Here is a 19,114-nt window from a genome sequence, read left to right as displayed (position 1 = left end):
TAGACATTCTGACATTTCTATCGATCTTTTCGTGGGTACAATGAATAGGCACAAATGAAGTACTAGAAAGTTGGATTGATAACCGTATTTTGGAAATGTTGTAATCAACACCCAAGTTCAGACAGACCGCGATATTTACGATTGTCAGCCTACGCCTTTGTTCTGAGAGCGCCGACTTGTGGCGGGAATGTCATAATAAATCTGTCATTATTTGTATGTCGTTGTTGCGACTGGACAATGGCGCACTGTATAGGTCGATTGCTTATCTGAAATGAGGCGAGTCATGTCAATCAACACCAAAGTTCCAAAACATCGCGTATATTAAACATCGTTCCGCGCCTTCGTAATGCACACCCTCCCCAATTTAAATGCAATTCCGAGAAAAAAATATATGATAAAATTAAGTGTGTATTTTAATAATTGAAGAAAAAAAAAAAGAAAAGAAAAAATTATTTTAAAGAGGTGGAATTACAAAATCAGAGGGGGCAGATAAAGTAGGTGAAGAAAAAAAAAATTAAGTTTCAAGATAAAGAAATCGGGAGATGTATTGAAGAATGAATTCGCAGTTTTGAACACAATTCAAATTTCTAATTTCAATGAAAGTCTGAAAAAACGATATAATAACGTTATCATATTAAAGGTAAAGACCAGTAATGGTAAAATTGCAGTTCAAGGGTTTTGGGTGCGAAATATCCATTCAATATTGTTTGAATATTGTCTTCAGAGGTTTAGATGGCAATACTTCAACCTAAATTCTCAAAAAAGCAGAAATATATGCCCAAATGCTCAATGTTGAAATGGCCGAATGAACGGTTCAGTCGCTTGCCGTTCGATGAACAATTTTAAAATTCAAACAGCGCCATCTATCAGGAGTAACTATACTGCGCATGCGCTAATGTCTGTCGTCTGCTTGCAATGGCGAGATTTGAGAATCGATTACAAGTTGAAATAAACATTGGGTTTGTATACTAGCAAAGTGACTGCGGTAGCTGCCAGTGATCAACCGTGTTGCGTCGGGCTCAGCTGTACATGTATGGAAGGATTGCCCGGCCCTCGCATGGGCTGTCTGCATTCACCACCACAGTTGAGATCTGAGCCGTGTCAGTTCGTTCACTAAATTCTACAACTTTACAATATTAAACCAGCAGTACTAGGCTTAGCATTTGACGAAAAGGGACTTACCTGTGTTCCGTGTATTTTTTGTCCGTGCCAAAAAAAAAAATCATAATTTAGCATTGAAAATCGGAAGGATAGGATTCCACTAGCATGACTAGTGATACCACTTTCCCAGGTCGATCCCCGTCAAAATCAAATCACAGCAAGGGGCTAACTAGGCCAACAAAGAGGTATGGAAAGACCAAACATGATGAACAAAATTCATGTAAACGTTCTGCGATCTTCAATTTCGGCGCAATTTCTCGTAAATTTCTAGATCATCGTATTTGTCGCTAAATACATTACAAATTGTCCATTACGAAATACACACGACACATTGTGTACGATGATCTCGCACCCAAATGAGTGTGTCTGGCTATTCTAGCCCGTCAACGTGCCCGTGTACCTGTTGAGTAACCCCCCTTGTATTTTTTCAATTATATTGTGCACCTATAATTTCGCGCGTTTTCCTCCTTGGCCCAACCGTCATGCCGATCGGTCGCGCCGCACTGAATATATAGGAAGGGGGGGGGGGAGGAGGGGGAGGGGAAGGGGGAGGGGAAGGGGGAGGGGGAGGGGGAGGGGGAGGGGGGGGGCGAGGGAAGGTGCATCATAAAACTATGTTGTCTATATTATCGTTACCATCGACTTATATCATCGAGGGTCTTTATCGGTGTTTTTCTTGTTTTCCTTCTCCTCTAGCTCCTACTCTTGTACTTTCTTCTTCTAATTCAATTCTTCTAGTTCTACTTCTTCTTCTTCTTCTTCTTCTTCTTCTTCTTCTTCTTCACTTTCTTCTAAAAGGCCTATACATCTTCTTCATCTTCTTCTTCGTCTTCTTCTTCACCTCCTCCTCTTGGCTACTTTTGTCAGTTCCGTCTCTTCTTCTTCTTCTTCTTCTTCTTCTTCTTCTTCTTCTATTTCTTCGTCTTCTATATAACAATACTTTTGTTCAAAGGCGATTGAAATCCAGTAGATGATAGTTTGCCCGTAATGAGGCAAAGACCGCAGCACCAACTCATGCATTATGTATTAAATTTGTATTCATTGTTGTTCAGGTTGATTGCAATATCATTATAAAATGGAGAATTGGCCCAGGCAAAAAGACCTCAGCACATCCCCCCCCCCTCCCCCCCCCCTTCCTCTGGATAATCCGTAATGGTACGCTTATGGTGTATATTATTATGATATTTGAGATTCAAAATATCAAATTCTGTGTGTACTAAAAACATAACGCTCTGAAAATTAACCATTGCTCCATTTTATAAAAAGGAAAAGGGAAACTACATTGAAAGGATAAACAAAGAAATTTCACACAATATCCACTTCAATTACAGTATAAAGTCGTATATTATAGGAGAGACGTGAAAGCTAAAATTTGAATTGTAAAACTATTTGCAATAATCTGTGTAAGGATCAAATGTAATTATAATTCCTCAATGAGTTAATAAAACAATAATATATATTCCTATAACCACATACAAAAAGTTTATTGCAACACCTCAAAATCTGCAGGACACATGTCATCCCGCAACGGCGTAGTGTGGGGGAGGGGGGGGGGAACCCCCAGATAATTTCGAAAAATCAAAAGAAACCATCAGGATATATTTTTCGAAACAACAAAGAAATACATAATTTGGCGTGCCCCCTCAATCAGTCCGACCACGCTCCGCCACTGTCATCCCGCATGTCACCTTCCAAATGAGATGATTACGCCATTGGCAATAATGCATGACAGACTGAATATCGTTCAGAACACTTTTTATTCTCCCAACAAAAGGAGGATATTCTGTTGACAATATCGATGAATTTTGCAACATGTTGCGTATGACTAACTTTATACAACATATTTAGATGTAATTCCACGATAAAATATCAATGAAAAGGGGAGAAAACAAGCTTTACGAAATAACAAACTTGAATTGCGGTACCTTTGTTAGGGGTTTCTTTCCTGTTTTGGGCAAATACTGTTGATCATGGATTGTTTTTTTTTTAATTTTTCTATCATGTGCTGACGTGTTCCAAGGCTCGCGTATTCCCAGTTTTTTTTTTTCTTTATGTGTTTTATTGAACAATAATATTTTTTTTTTAAATCACAATATTTACAAGTTATTATAAAAACATTACAAAAAATCAGTAAAACGCAGATCAAAACCTCACGAAAAGGAAATTTACACCATTTACAACATTATAAAACAGGATTATAAGACAAACTTCCATTTTTTAAAGTTTAGATCCATCTCCTACAAACAAACTTTGAAGACAGTAGTTGTATACTGGGCGTATGATAATTATAGACGAGCCCATTTTGATTATTCACTTTTTTTTTTAGTGCGTACACGGAGTCTGGCGTTTATAAAGAAGTTGGGGGGCGGGGCGTTTAGATAATTTTGACAAATTCAACGGGAATTAGAAACATGGCGGGATAAACATGACTTATGTGAGGAGAACCAACAACATGATCACAGAATTAAAAAACGCTCGAATCGTGCTGGGTTGTTACTTTATGACGTCATATTGTCGTCACCATCGAAGGTCATTATCGGGACCCATTATGCCCTCATTTTCTTTTTCTCAGATTGTTTCTTCTTCTTCTCCTCCTCCTGCTCCTACTTTTGTTCTTCTTGTTCATTTCCTCCTTCTTCTTCTTCTATATTTTGTTCAAGGCGTTTGAAATCTAGTAGACGATAATTTGCCCGTCGTAATAGAGCGCAGCACCTCTCCCCCCCCCCCCGACAAGCCGTAATGGTATTTTCCCTGTGTTTTTCTTTTTTTACTATAATAATTTGGAAAATAATGCTAATTATGGATGTGATGTGATGTGATTATAAATTGTGATGACGCGTTTCAAGTAGATCACCCTCTTAACAAACCAGCTATCAGGTGATATAGAGCCCATTTTTATAATTCTCTTTTTTTTTGGTGCATGATTGAGCCTGTTGGTGGGGGGGGGGGGGGGGAGAGAGGTAATTTTGTCATATTCAATCGCAAATGAAAAAGTGACGTGTGAGTAGCACCTTGCTCTCAGCTAGACGAACTATAACTGCATGAAAAAACGATTAAATTGTGCTGCGTTGTCACTTTGGTGTTGAAGAGTGCCGAAAACTGAAAACTGACATTATTCAGAAACAACCGCTACAAGTAGAATTTTTTTTAACGATTTACTGGCAAAACTCTTTTCTTCATGCATTATGTATTAAATTTGTATTCATTGTTGTTCAGGTTGATTGCAATATCATTATAAAATGGAGAATTGGCCCAGGCGAAAAGACCTCAGCGCAAACCCCCCCCCCCCCTCCCCCCCCCTTCCTCTGGATAATCCGTAATGGTACGCTTATATATGGTGTACATTATTATGATATTTGAGATTCAAAATATCAAATTCTTTGTGTACTAAAAACATAAAGCCCGAACAAACCATTTCTCCATTTTATAAAAGCAAAAGAGGGGAATTACATTGAAAGGAAAAGCAAAGAAAGTTCACACAATATCCACTCCAATTACAGTACAAAGTACAACAGCATTTTTTATTGTCCAAACAACAGATTATTTCATTTTTTATGTAAGCTTTGCAATGATACCAACTGTATGAACAATAATAAAGTATATAGGAGAGATGTGAAAGCTAAAATTTGAATTGCGAAAGTTTTTGCAATAATCTGTGACTTTTTTGTGTACGAGTCAAAATGTAGTGATAATTTCTCAATGAGTCAATAAAACACAAAATATTCTTATAACAACATACAAAAATGCTACTGCAACACCTCAAAATCAGAGAAAAAACACATGTCATCCCGCAGTGGCTAGCGAGAGGGACCCCCCCCCCCCCCACCAATAAAAAAAAATAGAGACCATAGGGGATATTTTTGGAAAACAACAAATAAATACATAAGGTGCCCCCAATTAGTCCGACCACGCTACGCCACTGTCATCCCGCATGTCATCTTCCAAATGAGATGACAGACTGAATATCGTTCAGAACACTTTATATTCTCCAAACAAAAGGAGGATATTCTGTTCACAATAATCTATGAATTTTACAACATGTTGCGTTTGACTTTACAACATAATTTATTTAGATGTAATTCCACGATAAAATATCAATGAAAAGGGGAGAAAACAAGCTGTACCAAATTAATGAACGGTTATAAAGTAATAACATTTTTAATGAACGCTCATTGCAAACTTGAATTGCGGTACTTTTTGTGAGGGGTTTCCATATATAATTTCCTGTTTAGGGCAAATACTGTTGATCATGAATTATTTTTTTTATATTTGTTTCCATCCTGTGATGACGTGTTTCAAGACTCGCGTATTCCCAGTTTAGAACAATCTCCTACAAAGTATGAAGACAGTGGTTGTATACTGGGCGTATAATAATTATAGACGAGCCCATCTTGATTATTCTCATTTTTTGTAGTGCGTACACGGGGTCAGGCTTGTATAAGGAAGTTGGGGGGGCGGGGCGTTTAGATAATTTTGACAAATTCAACGGGAATTAGAAACATGACGGGATAAACATGTATGTGAGTAGAACAACAACATGATCACAGAATTAAAAAACGCTCGAATCGTGCTGCGTCGTTTCTTTTATGTATACATTTACAATAATATTTCAAGGGAAATGTCAACTTGTCGTCACCATCGAAGGTCTTTATCGGGACTCGTTATGCCCTCTTTTTTTTGTTCTCCTTTTGTTTTTTCTTCTTCTTCTTCTTCTTCTCCTCTTCCTCCTACTTTTTTCTTCTTGTTCTTTTTGTCCTCCAGCCTTCTTCTTCATTTTCTCCCTCTTCCTCTTCTTCTTCTACTTCTCCTAATTCTTCTTCTTGTTCATTTCCACCTTCTTCTTCATCATGTTCTGAATTTTTCCTTCTTCTTTTTCTTCTTCTTTTCCTCCTCTTTTCTCCTTCTCTCAAGTTCCTTCTTCTCTTTATTCTTCATTTGCAGCCCTTGCCGAAAAATGGCATGTTCAGACAAACTCCTAAAGAGGGATAAAACTTTGTCTTGTTTGTGATTCACACAAATATATGTATTCATGACTGTGTGCATCTATTTTTGTTCAAGGCGATTGAAATCTAGTTAGAAAATGAGGAAGACGGTAATTTGTTTGGGGCTATCTGCAGCCCCTCCATGCCCTCCCTGACCGATCACAAAACGTATGTATGAGGTGAAAAGATTACGAGCCCCTTCATCCAGTAATGGTATGAATGGCACAGCGGTCGTGTGTTAGATTGTTCAGGGAGATGTCATTTATACCTGTTTTTTTCCTTGTTTTTTCAACGATGACATCTAGCGTAATGTTGAAAGTATTGTATGCCCAGGAAGACCATACACTGTCATGACTGTGTACACGAATATTGCAAGGAACATTCATCTGGGATGGGGTGAAACCGCGAACCCTCATTGGAGTTTCGTTACGTAACCGAGCGATTCGACCATTCGCTGAAGGTCACTTCATCGAGGGTCCATGCTTGGTGAGACTAGTCTTCTATACTTTAGTCCCCTTTTGGCTGTTTCTTTATTTTTTACTCCTAATACTGCAATAAAACGCACAATATTTATCATGTGCCATGTTGATGGTTTTAAATAAATGAATACAACTAGGTGAGATCGCACTAATACATGAAATAGGCCTATAATATATAATTATATAACATATCATACGAGCAAAGTGGTGAAATGGGTCTGATGACTGTACAATATATGCTACCATCTACATGTTACCTTGTTGTCTCTAAATCACTGAAGGGGCATGCTGACCATGAACTAGACTAGATGCCACATGTTCATCACCATCCCTTTTATCACTGACACCTGTACTTATATTATTATTGCATAATATTGCCGTTCGTTTTTACGCTAATTCACTGACATATCGTTATACTTTCTGACCCATCATGGATTCAGATTATGTATATACCTTCTCTTCAGACGAGGGAACCGACGTTGACGAGGCATACGATCGCCATGTGAGAGAGGTATAGTGTATACAACTTGAACTACATGTTGATTGCAATCATCAACGTTCATCCACTGCGCTTTAGCATCTATAACAGGCCTTCTCAACTAGTTTATTAGAAGTGCCAAAACGAAAAGAATTTGTAATTGAAGCGCCACCCTATATATAGTTGACTTTGCTGCGAGGGAGCGTAGCGACCGAGCCGAAAATGGGTGGGGTCAGGGGGCGAAGCCCTAACGGGGGTAGCAGGGGGTGGGGGCCCCTGAAGCTGGTGGATCTAGGGCTTTTTAAAGGCCCAAATGGGGCATTTTCAAAACCATTGCATTCCACAATATATAATCAATCATAATTTCTTATTGAAAAAAAAAATAAGTACGATTCCTGGGTACAATTACACCGGAGGTATATTTATATGCATTTTTTGTGTGCAATAAACACGGGAAATGTCAAAATAAAGTGAAAATCAAACAAACAAAAACAAGTTGTTTCCAAAGATTGGCAATGTTAAAATTGGTATCCCATCGTAAGCTAATTGTTGTTCAGACCTTAGGTTTAGATTTGTATAAAATGGTAAAATTTTGGGCTCAAATTCGACTGCAACTTCTTGATTTAGCTGAGTATTTAATTCTAAAATAAATATTTTCTTTCTTCCTGTTTTTTGTTTTGTTGTTGCAACAGTCGCGCGCCACTCCGACTGACCACAAGCGCCACAAGTGGCGCCCGCGCCGCCAGTTGAGAAGGCCTGATCTATAATGAAATCCAATATGCTGCTTGCGCCTTTGTTGTGCCGTTTCGTTCTTATATTTTGTGTCCATGAAATAGATGTCTAATTGCTCACTAATGAATGTCATCCGATGTGACTTGACTAGATGACCAATTACAAATACTAATTTACTCTTACTTCATCCCGTTGGCGTTAGCCTGTATGTTTATGATTAGAAACCTGGCGCTGTATCATTATGTAAGAAGTTATTTATTTTTGTTATCTCGAATTGGGGAACTTAATTTTACACAGTGTTTTTTGTAGTTGGATTTGGGTTATGTATTCACTTATTTCTTCTCCGCTTAGTACTATGAGAGACTGCACTTGTCAGTGTTTATGAATGTACTGCTTTTTTATAGTTATGGTTTATATAGTTATAAAGTTTTCCCTAATTTGAAGTGGCAGACTCTCTCGATCGTTCAACTCCAGCTATGCATGGAGATATAATATCTCCATGAGTTACCAAACATCCTAAACGAAGATAAATGCATGGATATATAAGAAGAGATCTCCATGATAAATGCATGGTCAAGCAATTCATGTGAATTGTGATACGCATGTCTTCAATAAACTGAAGGAGGCGCGATAGCTCAGTCGGTAGAGCAGTGGTCTCGTAATCCGGTGACCCGGGTTCGAAACCAAGGCGATGCGCTAATGCCCTTTGGTAAGGCATTAATTCTCATTACCAGGTCCCTCGGAGAGGACCTAAAGCCGTCGGCCGTCTGGTTGCTTACTTACAAGCATTAATGCTTTCTTAGCAGTCAGGTAAAATAACCACCACCACCACCATTCCAATGTTGAAAGTTGATTTTCCCCATATATTGACCGATCTTTGCCCGAGTAGAAATGTTGATGACGTTATATTTCATGAACAGCTTAGGTGCATTTTTACCTTTTTCAGTGCGAGTGTGATTACCATCTCTCTTGCATTTTTACTCTAGCATGCAGTCTATGGTCAATCAACAGAGTCGATCGAGGCAGTTCTGCCTACAAAAGTAATTTAGCAAAATAGCCTAATTGTTACCGTTGATGAGAGCGGTGGTGGTGGTGGTGGGGGTGGGGGGGGGGGGGGGAGGGAGGCTGTGCAATCAGAGCACTGAGTCACGTACATAGAGTCTACATTGTCTATAGATTCAATATAGGACTTATAATTATGATATACATGACTGACATTGATATACATAATAGGTCAGATACTAGTATTTCAACAATGTGATTGCTATCGCCATCATCTGAGCTATGAAATGACCAATTCATGTACTTGACCGGTTGACCACTAATTCCAAGGAGTTTATGCCTAGAGTTTATGTTCCGCCGTTCTTGGGTAGCTAGGTAAACAATGTACAGGTCGTTCTGAGAATCGCAACTTGAGCGGAGGGAGGCTAGCGGAGCGGATCGTGTTAGTGTGTGTTTGTATTGGGTTTTTACACACGTGTAGTGGTGTGTGCATATTAGCCTTCCTCGTCGCTGGAGAAGCAGGCTTCGGTCCCCGTTTCTTCCCTTCCATGTTTATATCGAAAAGTATTAGCAAAGCCAGTCGTTTAAAACCGTTAAAATGTCACTCTCTAAATAAATCGAGATAGTATAATTATGGCAAAAGTAGAACCAGAGTGCGAGCAACGACGATATAATCAATGAACAACAGCTGATGAACGCGAACGATAGGGAGGCAACAAAGTGTGTACTCTGAAATACCGTGGATCGATAATAATAATGTTGCTTGCCTGCGCATTTAGCGGCCACGAGAGGGAGGCAGAGCGGTAAATTTCAGAGCCTAAAACAATTCGAAATCTAACCGTCGGAACTCTCTCACCGGACCACGAGAGAGTTCTAATTTACCAAATATATCAATTAGTAGGCGGTTTCCCGGCAAATTTTTTATCATCATGTATTAGTCAAAACATATTCTTTCACATGATTGGTAATGAGAGCTTCCATTTCATTTTTTGAAATTGGGGCGTTACCAATACTGGTCTTTACCTTTAATCATTGAAAAAAAATCTAAGAGATGGAATTGCAAAATTAGATGAAGTAAGTGATGAACAGGGGCGTACGCAGGATTTTTTCGCAGGGGGGGGGGGGGGGGTAAATTGCGCCGAAAAGTTAGCAATGACAGGCGGGGGGGGGGGGGGGGGGGGGGGGTAAGAGCACATTTTTTTTGTGTGTCCAGGATTTGATGTTTTTTTGGTCACCCATAAGCACACACAAAAAACAAATGAGGGGGGGGGGGGGTTCCCCCTCCCCTCACTGCGTACGCGCCTGGTGATGAAGATATAAATAAAGAAATATTAGAGTTCAAGAAGAAAGAAAGGATCGGGAGACGGAAAGATGGCAGCCGCAGGTAAAAAGGGCGACTAAATAAATACGAAAATGCATTGAAAAGGGAAAAGTCAAACCAACGTGAAGGCAAAGATAGATCCACAACTTCACTTCACTCATTCTGGACATTTCATTACTATCTGTTATTTATTTGAGAAACCAACTACAACTACCAACTACGAGTGAGCCATCACTCATCACGTGGTCTTGGTCGATGATACATAATGCGGACATAATCCAATCTTATCAAAATGCTAATGTCTCCCCCTTGTTCAGCTCCGATCCCTTCTTGGCGGCCAAGCCCTTTCATGTTTGCGCGCTCTCCATCAGACATTCCCCTCTCTTTCTCTCTCTCTCTATTGCGCTGTCTGTTTCGTGAAGTTATCCCCTCCCCCCCCCCCCCCTGAAAAGATAAGCGTGGGAAAACCTCTCTCTCGCTCTCTTCTCTGTCACATTCACTTGAGGTCATTCAATCGGCCCATAAATGGCTTTGTTTTTGTTTACATTAGCTCAGAGGCGGCTTCATAAGTCATGAATGAACTGACTAGTATGTCTGGTTACTAAGCAACTATGCAGTCAATCAAAATTTTCAAATTCATTTGTGGCTGCATTTTCATATCGGGCAATAAAAAAAACTCAAAATTATGATATTTAACAATCATTTTTAACATAAGTATGAAATAGTGAGATCCGACTCAAACTCGTGAATTTCTCATTTTTAAAGAACAATTTCCAGCAAATTACAAATATGAACTGGCCATGTTAATGACGCGGGCGTACAAACACGTCGACAGCTCTTCAGACTTTCTATCAATTGCTTTGGTGTCTCGAAGTCGACGGGTGTATATGTCATTTTGAGACAGAGAATTTATTTTACTCCAATATAAAGTAAAAGACGAAGAAATTTGAGTACTGCAATTTTTGTGAAAATAAGAAAATGCAATATTGTTTTTAATATAAGGAAAATAATTACAGCTTTAAATACATGACTTGGTCTAGCTCGATAAAAATCCAAACAACTATGATCATATACATTTTTTTTTCTTCGTAACATTGGATAACAAATTTCACAAATTCCAACATACTATAAATATTGATTATTTAGTGCAAGGGTAAATATGACAATGACTCGGAACATAATACAGGGATAACAATTAATCAAATTACTCGTAATACTTGTAAACGTTTTTTTTAATTATTTTTTATAATTTTTTTTTCTTCAGGGGGGCGGGGTCAAATTTTCCCTCGTGTCGCGCCACGCCTTTTTAATTTCTTGGCGAGAGGCCTGATTATGCATAGAATAAAAAAAATCAACAAAAGGGAAAAGTAAAACAGGGGGGCAAAGTTACATATCTACATCTTCACTTGTAAGGTAGACTACATGCATGCAATGTAAATCCTTATTTTTATTTCTATATTTATTTTGTAAAAACACTGAATTTTCTGCTGTGACTTTAGATAAAACTCAGACTTCACAGAGCTGCCAAGCAGAACGTTTTTAACGTATTTATACGTGTTTTTTTAAGGGAAAATACGTATTTGTTTTGCTGTGCTAAAATTGTAAGTTCTGAGTATGGCTATGCGAACGTGGCTACAGGTTGGCTGTGAGAACGAGCGTATGCATAGTATGTATACACACAACACAGGGGATGTACACCACTCAAAGACGTGCGCATTACCCCAGGCCATGCATACACACATGCATCCGATCGTGATATCAAACCAGCATCCACAACACACGCAAATTACATATCAGTGCTCTGCACTACACACAGCGTCACTCACTAGTACAAGGAAATCCCGATGTCACTTCCAAAAATCCACCCCAAAAGCCAAATTTTGCTGTCACAAGTGCGGAATCGGAGCCATATTTCCAAAGCACGCGGTGGCTTAGCCAAGTTTTAAAAAACGGCTTCGCCAAAAAAAGCGCTTAAAATAAAAAAAATCAGAGATTTTGTAACGAGTTTTTTCGCTTATCGCAAGCGCCCTTCGAGGCAGGCCTGCTTCGAGGGCCTTCGAGTGTGGTGGTATCTTTACCAGCGCTGTGGGGTTTAGATCACGTGACCGCATTTTAGGTCACGTGACCGCTATCCACATGTTTTGATTTGCGCGAATTGCTGATACACGCAATGCAGTACTGATTAATAGGTTGGGGGAATACAGGCACTACTAAATATGATTTATATATTTGCAGTGTCGCACAAGAAGCTTTTATTCATATGCGGCTGTATGTAGAAAGACTTGAGGCGTTGCTGGTTAGGTTTATTATTTTAGCGCGCGACACATTTTTTAGACAAATTATTATCAATCAACACGGGAGGATTGCAGCTCTAGCTCTGCTTTCAAGACTGAAAATTCATCTATGAAAATTTACTATCTTGTATTTTAAACACGAGCTAGACGGGTGCAACTTTATTGTCAGGGAACACCAGATTAACGCGTTCTAGACGGGTCAGCTATTGTCAGGGGACGCCAGATTAGTAAGGATTAGAGAGGGGCTGGATAGCGGTGAGGTTCATTGACAGCGGTCCTAGCGGACGGGATGGCTTCTTTTCTGGCTGCCTGCTCTATTGTCCAACAGACAACAATAGACGCGAGCAAGGGACGCCAAGGGACCGCCAGCGTACAATACGCGTCCGGGAACGGGGGATTAAGAGATAAGTAGGCGTCCCGAACCCGGACGAACGCGAGTGATAATAAAGTTGCCTTCCCTTAAGCGAAACACACAATCCAAACAGCTCTAAAGCTCTTTGAATATCATTTATACTCGAAAGTTTGGCACACAGATAACTGCATGAGGGACTATACAGACATGTGACCAGAAAGGCTTGGTCTAATCTTGCCTAAGAGATTATTATTTGTAGTTTAGAAGAAAAGAAATCACCCATTTTGAGAGAACTCCTCTTGGTACATTGTACCTATGATATTACATAATATTTGTACATGTACCATTAGCCATCACTCCCGTTTTACATGTGATTTTCAAACTATTTCCACATGATTTTAACATTGTCAAGTAATCTATTGGCATGTCATGATTTCCCAAAAGACTATTTATACAGCCTCATGTTGTTTAATCTGTCCTTTCTTCCCCAAGCTCTAGACTAAGTTGAGTGTTGCAGCTGTCACATATACCTGTGGACTGCAGTGAAGTCTACTTCTTTCACACTAATCTATTCTGCACAGCTTGTACTTGCTTTGTGCATCTACTGCACTGAAATGCAGGAGGAAATAAATTCTTGCTCGTCTCACTTTTGTAGGGAAACAATAGCTGCATCCTCTTTCAGGGGGTTGGTGTGGGTTTTTGAAAAAATTACGGTAACCAGAAGTAAATGAGGAAATAGAATGAGTATACCACCATGAGTGGCTTGGGAAGGAAGTTATGAGATAAGATCTGGCAGATGGTATAAATTGTTATCCTACTGTAAATTCTGGGAGCAAGAATTCATTTTGTGGGCAGACTGCTGCCATTTACACCTGTTATATGGCAAGTGACTAAACTGATGAGAATTACATTGAAAAAAAAATATGTTTGTAGAATTCTGCAGTCTAATCTCTAGGTTGTGCAGTTTATGGAATTGTTTGAAATACTTTGAGAAGTTATGTTGATGAGAAGAAAAAAAAGGAAAAAAAGAGTTCGCCCAATATCATAGAATAAATATGTGATTCTTTCCTTATCTTTTCATAGCTGTAGAATCTTTATATTTAAGAGATTTTTTGATAACCCTAAAAACCAAAATCTAAAAATCCTAGTACATAAGCAAAATTGTACAAACAAAATGTGCTTTCTGTTGCTATTGTACATGTATGATACCTGTCTTAACATGATTTGTTTTTCTTTCTTTCTCTACATTCTCGCTTCTCCCTACAATGCACATGAGCAGGACCGTCAAGAGATGCAACAGCAGCGCGAGAGTTCATCTTGAAGATGTTTGTTGAGCTGAATCCGGACAGTGACAAGATCATCTACTCGCACTTCACATGTGCGACCGACACGGAGAATATCCGATTTGTGTTCGCTGCCGTCAAGGACACCATCCTCCAACTGAATCTAAAGGAGTACAATTTGGTGTAGCAGCCGGCAAAGACTGTCATTGCTGTGTCCACTCTGCCCGGCTGGCATGGGCTCCTTTTTGGCCTAGCAAGTAATAAATTGACCTGCCCTCTGCTGGCCTGTGTCTCATTGCCCAGTAGTTGTGGTTGATTTACCCTATCAGTACACAGAAATCAAACGAAAGACAATTTTTTTGTATTGGGGACGTGCACTATCGACTTGTACCTGAGAAGACCGTGCATTTTTTCTTTTTGTCTTACGTGTTGGGCGAGAGCTCTTGTGTTAGGAAATCAAACTAGGAATTAATTAATTGTTATCAATGCTGAAAGCTAGTGGATGTGTTGCAACAGTGATGGTGTATTGAAGACATCGTGGAAAGCTCGTCTTTTTTTTGGAAGGAAGCCCATGCAGTACTGCTGGACCCCTGGCTGGCTTGTAGCTCCACCCTATGTCACGTTTAGCAGCTACTAGAGGAAAATTTGCCTTGTTTGCTATTTATGCATGGATCAAACACATGGATCGCCAACACAGCTGGATAAGCTAGAAATTTGTGGAAGTATCAATATCAACAAAATCCTTCTCGCCTTGATAATGTTCCTGTTCTTATGAGTTGAGATCATCTGTTGGATATGTTAACAACTAGCAAAGCCAAGCTGCGCCAGCGTCGCAATACCTTCTTGCTTCTCTTGCCAGGGCGTGGACAAGTATGAGAAAACTATTGATTCCTCTGGATTGTGGAACAGTTCGAGCAGGAAATCCAACCAGATGAAACAAGAGTACAGAATGATGGATTGATTTGTGTGTTCGGCCAGTATATGATGGCTGTGGAAAAATTGTGGTCTGGAAAGGGAAGAATTTATTTTGAAGCAGCAACTCACTGCCGTAAGATGACTTTGAAAACTGCCTGTCTCTTACTCTAGCAATGTTTCTTTATTATTCTCATTCACTGTGAATCTGTCTTCTACATATCTATTCCATTTTCATCCTTGACCTTACTTTCTCCTTTCTGTCATTCTTCTTCTCTCTCTCTCTCTCTCTCTCTCTGAGACTTTTCTCCTTCTTGTTTTCCTTCCCTTTCTGACTCCATTTGCTGAATATGTTCAAAATCTACAACAAAAATACAGCAAGCCAGCATTTTTTGACAGGAATGTATGAAAGTTTATGCTGAAGTTGAATGGAAACTGACCACATTCTTTCAAGAAGCTTTATGTTGCGATTTTTGTATAAATTTGCATTTATTTTCCATCTGTGCAGCAAGCAAGTAGTTGGCAATAGGTGAGTTACAGCTTACATCGACCCGTGTTTTTGCTTCACTAGGGGAGGTGTAAATTGTTAATGTCAGTCAGTCAGTCAGTGTGATAGTTGCCATCCTTACACCTTGATCTGCCAACTTACTGGCAGAGCATTTGGTTTCTCAACAAAGAGAAGAGGACAGAAGAAAGAAGACGACCATTCGTTCAAATTTAATAAAAATCAACACATTCAATTTGCACAATTTTTAACATTTTTCATTTCTTTTTATATATATTAATCTATATATATGCATTATCAATGAAATTATTTCTCTAGATCATGCTTAAAATAACAAAGATTTAATCACTTTTGCCAGTCCCAGTGTTTAGGAAGCACTTCTAGGTTGTAACAAGACTTCTTAACTAACCACTGTGTGCTATTCTTTGCTAATTTTATCACCTGTGTTTATAAGCTTATTTTGTCCCAGAAGGAGAGATATGGTGAATGCCTGGGACTTTGTACAAAATGGCAGCTGACTGCATTTTACAAACAAAAAGTGTATCAAAAATAAGCAAATTTAGCTCATTTTTTCATGATTTATCTTTATCAACTCTACACATTTCATGCATCAAAATGTTTTTTGTTAACTTGAGGAAGTGAGTAATCTGATGGTGAGAGCATTTAGTCAAACAATTAATACAATTTTCTACATCTGCTTCACAATCTCAAGTCTAATTTTGTGGATAGTTGACAGAATTTTCCATGTAGTGTGGGACGTAGCCATGATAAGAAAGGAGATTGCGCCAAAAGGTTGCCTGTCTTGTTTACTTTGCTGTTTGCTATATTATGAATCATGGCACTTTATTTAAGAAAACAACCTTTGTTCTTTTTCTTTTTTTACATCATGTTTCAAACATTTCCATTTTGTTTGAGGGAAGAATAATGAATCTAGTACTTAGCAAATGTAAATGCACTTTTCACATTACCTCCCTCTTTTAACAATTTTCATTGATAAGTGACTGATATTTTGATGTTTAGTAAATTAAAATGATTGACATGATTTGTGCTCCCAAGGAATGGATGAGGAAATACTATTTATTATTAAGGCAATGTGTTGCTTCTTCTTGAACACATCTGAAATGGAAACAAATATGACAGGTTTGTCTGACTCTTACCATGTTTAGGACTCGAGGATTCATTGTGATTGGTACTGCTGAAACCCTATGTGGGGCAATAACTCATTATTTTGTTGATATTGATGAACTGTTGAATAAAATGTTTTGGCCAATTTCTATACAATTGTTGATTGCTGGCTGGACATGCTAATTAATGTGATCAACTCAAATGCAAATCTCAACTGCTTGAAATAAATCATTTATTAAATAAAATGGTAATTTGGAGGAAAATTGATGTTTTTGAAAGTTGCACTAATGTTACAGGAAAAAAATGAAATGAGCAAAGAGATAGAAAAATTACTAGTTCAGTCATAGAATAAGCAAGTGGGATAGAAGTATACTCCTGTATCACTTTAGAACTGCTTCAGCACATACAAATGGCTTGATACTTTGCAGTGTTGCACTTCTATGCTGTCATCAATAGTAAAAAAAAAAAAAATCACAATTTCAAGCAAAACAAAAGATATGAATGATATAAAGGTAGTTCAAGCAATTTAGTTGATAATGCTTCTTTGAATACAAAACAAAAGTGAGGGCTTTGCAATGTAGCTCTCTCTTTTACCATCGGGAACAAATTGTGACTCGAACATGTTACTCGATTCATTAACATGAAATGCAATGCGTATTTGTTTGAAAATGGACCAAAGAAGTCACTATCTACGTAAAGACATAAAAATATGATTTTGACTTTTCATGCATTGATTCAAGGAGTTTTTCCTTTTCTCTTTTTTTTTCTTTTCTAGTTTTCTTAATATTTGATAATGATTATTTTTCCATGTGTTTCTTTCCAAACATTACAACGAACTCACCACTAACTCTAAAGCGGACTCTTTGAGATACTAGTCTTTTTTGTGAATTGCTAGGTTCTGCATTCCTTGAATTTGTAAAATTGTAAAAAGAATTTTGAAATCAGTACGTACTGTGTCCAAAGTAAATTATTTATTCAGAAACATACTATTTTGTGCACATAATATATGCTTTATTCTCAATTAGACACCTCCAGAGTGTTTTGCTATTATTTGATAAGTACTAAGCACCTTACGTATGTTGTGTAAAGAGAAACAATTTCTTGCAATGAGCTTGTACCCTGTCCATACTCCAGAGTAATAATCTCTTGAAATTTACAAGTTTGTAACATTTTGAGGAACTCTTTTTTTTCTTTCCTTACTTCTCCTCCAGTAAGTGAACATTTTAAAGTACTATTCTTGAATTGAAATCACATAACATTTTTCGTGTTCTGCACAAGAATTGAAATGGTTGCATAAATGGTAATTGGTCAGAAACTTACCTTATTATTATTATGTCAATTATCGTAGAAACTTATACGCAAGCTGCCTCAGTGCTAGATGATTGCAGAAAATGGATCATTACTGAAAAAAGAAAAACAAACAAAAACTGATATCATGGAGTACTCGAGGAGCATTTGATTTACATAACTCAGATGACTCATTAACTTTTGTGATGTATCTTCTCTACACATTAGATCGGATTGTTCTATTGAAGAGTTCTTGGTAAAAAAAAAAGAAAAAAAAAAGAGTTTGAATCCATTTGTAATCATGAAATCAATTAAATTCTCTTTTGTACTCGGATCATGTGATGGAAACGAAAACAAAGTAAACAAGAGTACTCTTGACACCGTATGTCATGGATTATTGTGGTCATGGATATTGTGTTAGTGATTCTTTGATGCAAGGGGGATCTTTGAAGTTGGCAGAGATATGCTTCATACTCGCCAGAAGAATTGATGCACATTAAAAGATTCATATAGATAAATGCTGTTTTAATGTTAGATTTATACAATTAGAATCTTAGATGGTAGTACTGGTAACATTTTTTCTTTCTCTTTTTTTTTAAAAGAAAAGATTCATTTGGCACAACTCGACCAAATCTTGTGATGCAATGGTAATTATTTCATTTTCAGTACGTACCTGGTTCAAGGTTAGCCACATGATAATATCAGTTGAGAGTGGTCTTTTTTTTAATCATTCAGGTTTATGTAGATTCCAGTGTATTTCATAGGGAAAGTGTAAGCAAAATTAACAAAAAAAAAGTTATATAGATTGTATGATATTTTATTATGTATTCACCTTTGAAGCAGATCAGCTTCATTTTTTAATTACAAATTGAGAATGTCTACCCGTCTATTATTTGCATTATTTTTAATCTATTTCACTTACAAAAAACAGAAATATGAAATACACTTTTTGCATTTGTTCTACATGTATAACAGACCAACCGGTTTGATGTAAAATTGCATTTATGTTGATGTGTATTAGGATGTGGACAAAAGCTATTTTGTGTTATATTTTTTTCTTCAATTAAGTTGATCTGGTCTACTTTTATCATCAACTTTACATCATCAATGTGTGTATATTTGCCAAGTTGACTCATGTAGACTGCATTTTAGTGTGCAGATAAGGACTTAGATAAAGACATTTGTTATTTATTGAAATACC

General features: G+C 37.9%; 1 protein-coding gene and 1 long non-coding RNA gene across 2 annotated transcripts in view; both read left to right on the top strand.

Annotated features, from left to right (window-relative positions):
* Nucleotides 1-16,659, top strand: part of gnaq (guanine nucleotide-binding protein G(q) alpha subunit) — a gene marked incomplete at its 5' end in the record, with an annotated part of 32,249 nt that extends 15,590 nt beyond the window's left edge. The window contains 1 exon segment of the mRNA NM_214670.1: nt 14,081-16,659. Within this exon segment, the coding sequence (NP_999835.1) occupies nt 14,081-14,271 (191 nt within the window).
* On the top strand, nt 10,111-11,496 carry LOC115919399. Its single transcript, XR_004061830.1, has 2 exons — nt 10,111-10,747; nt 10,991-11,496. It is a non-coding gene; the product is annotated as an uncharacterized LOC115919399 (long non-coding RNA).
* Nucleotides 16,660-19,114: the final 2,455 nt, after the last annotated feature.

This window comes from Strongylocentrotus purpuratus, unplaced genomic scaffold, assembly GCF_000002235.5.
Source record: "Strongylocentrotus purpuratus isolate Spur 01 unplaced genomic scaffold, Spur_5.0 spur5_scaffold_6, whole genome shotgun sequence".
Taxonomy (NCBI): Eukaryota; Metazoa; Echinodermata; class Echinoidea; order Camarodonta; family Strongylocentrotidae; genus Strongylocentrotus; species Strongylocentrotus purpuratus.
The sequence above is the reverse complement of the archived record's forward strand: the minus strand, read 5'-3'. Positions and strand labels throughout refer to the sequence as shown.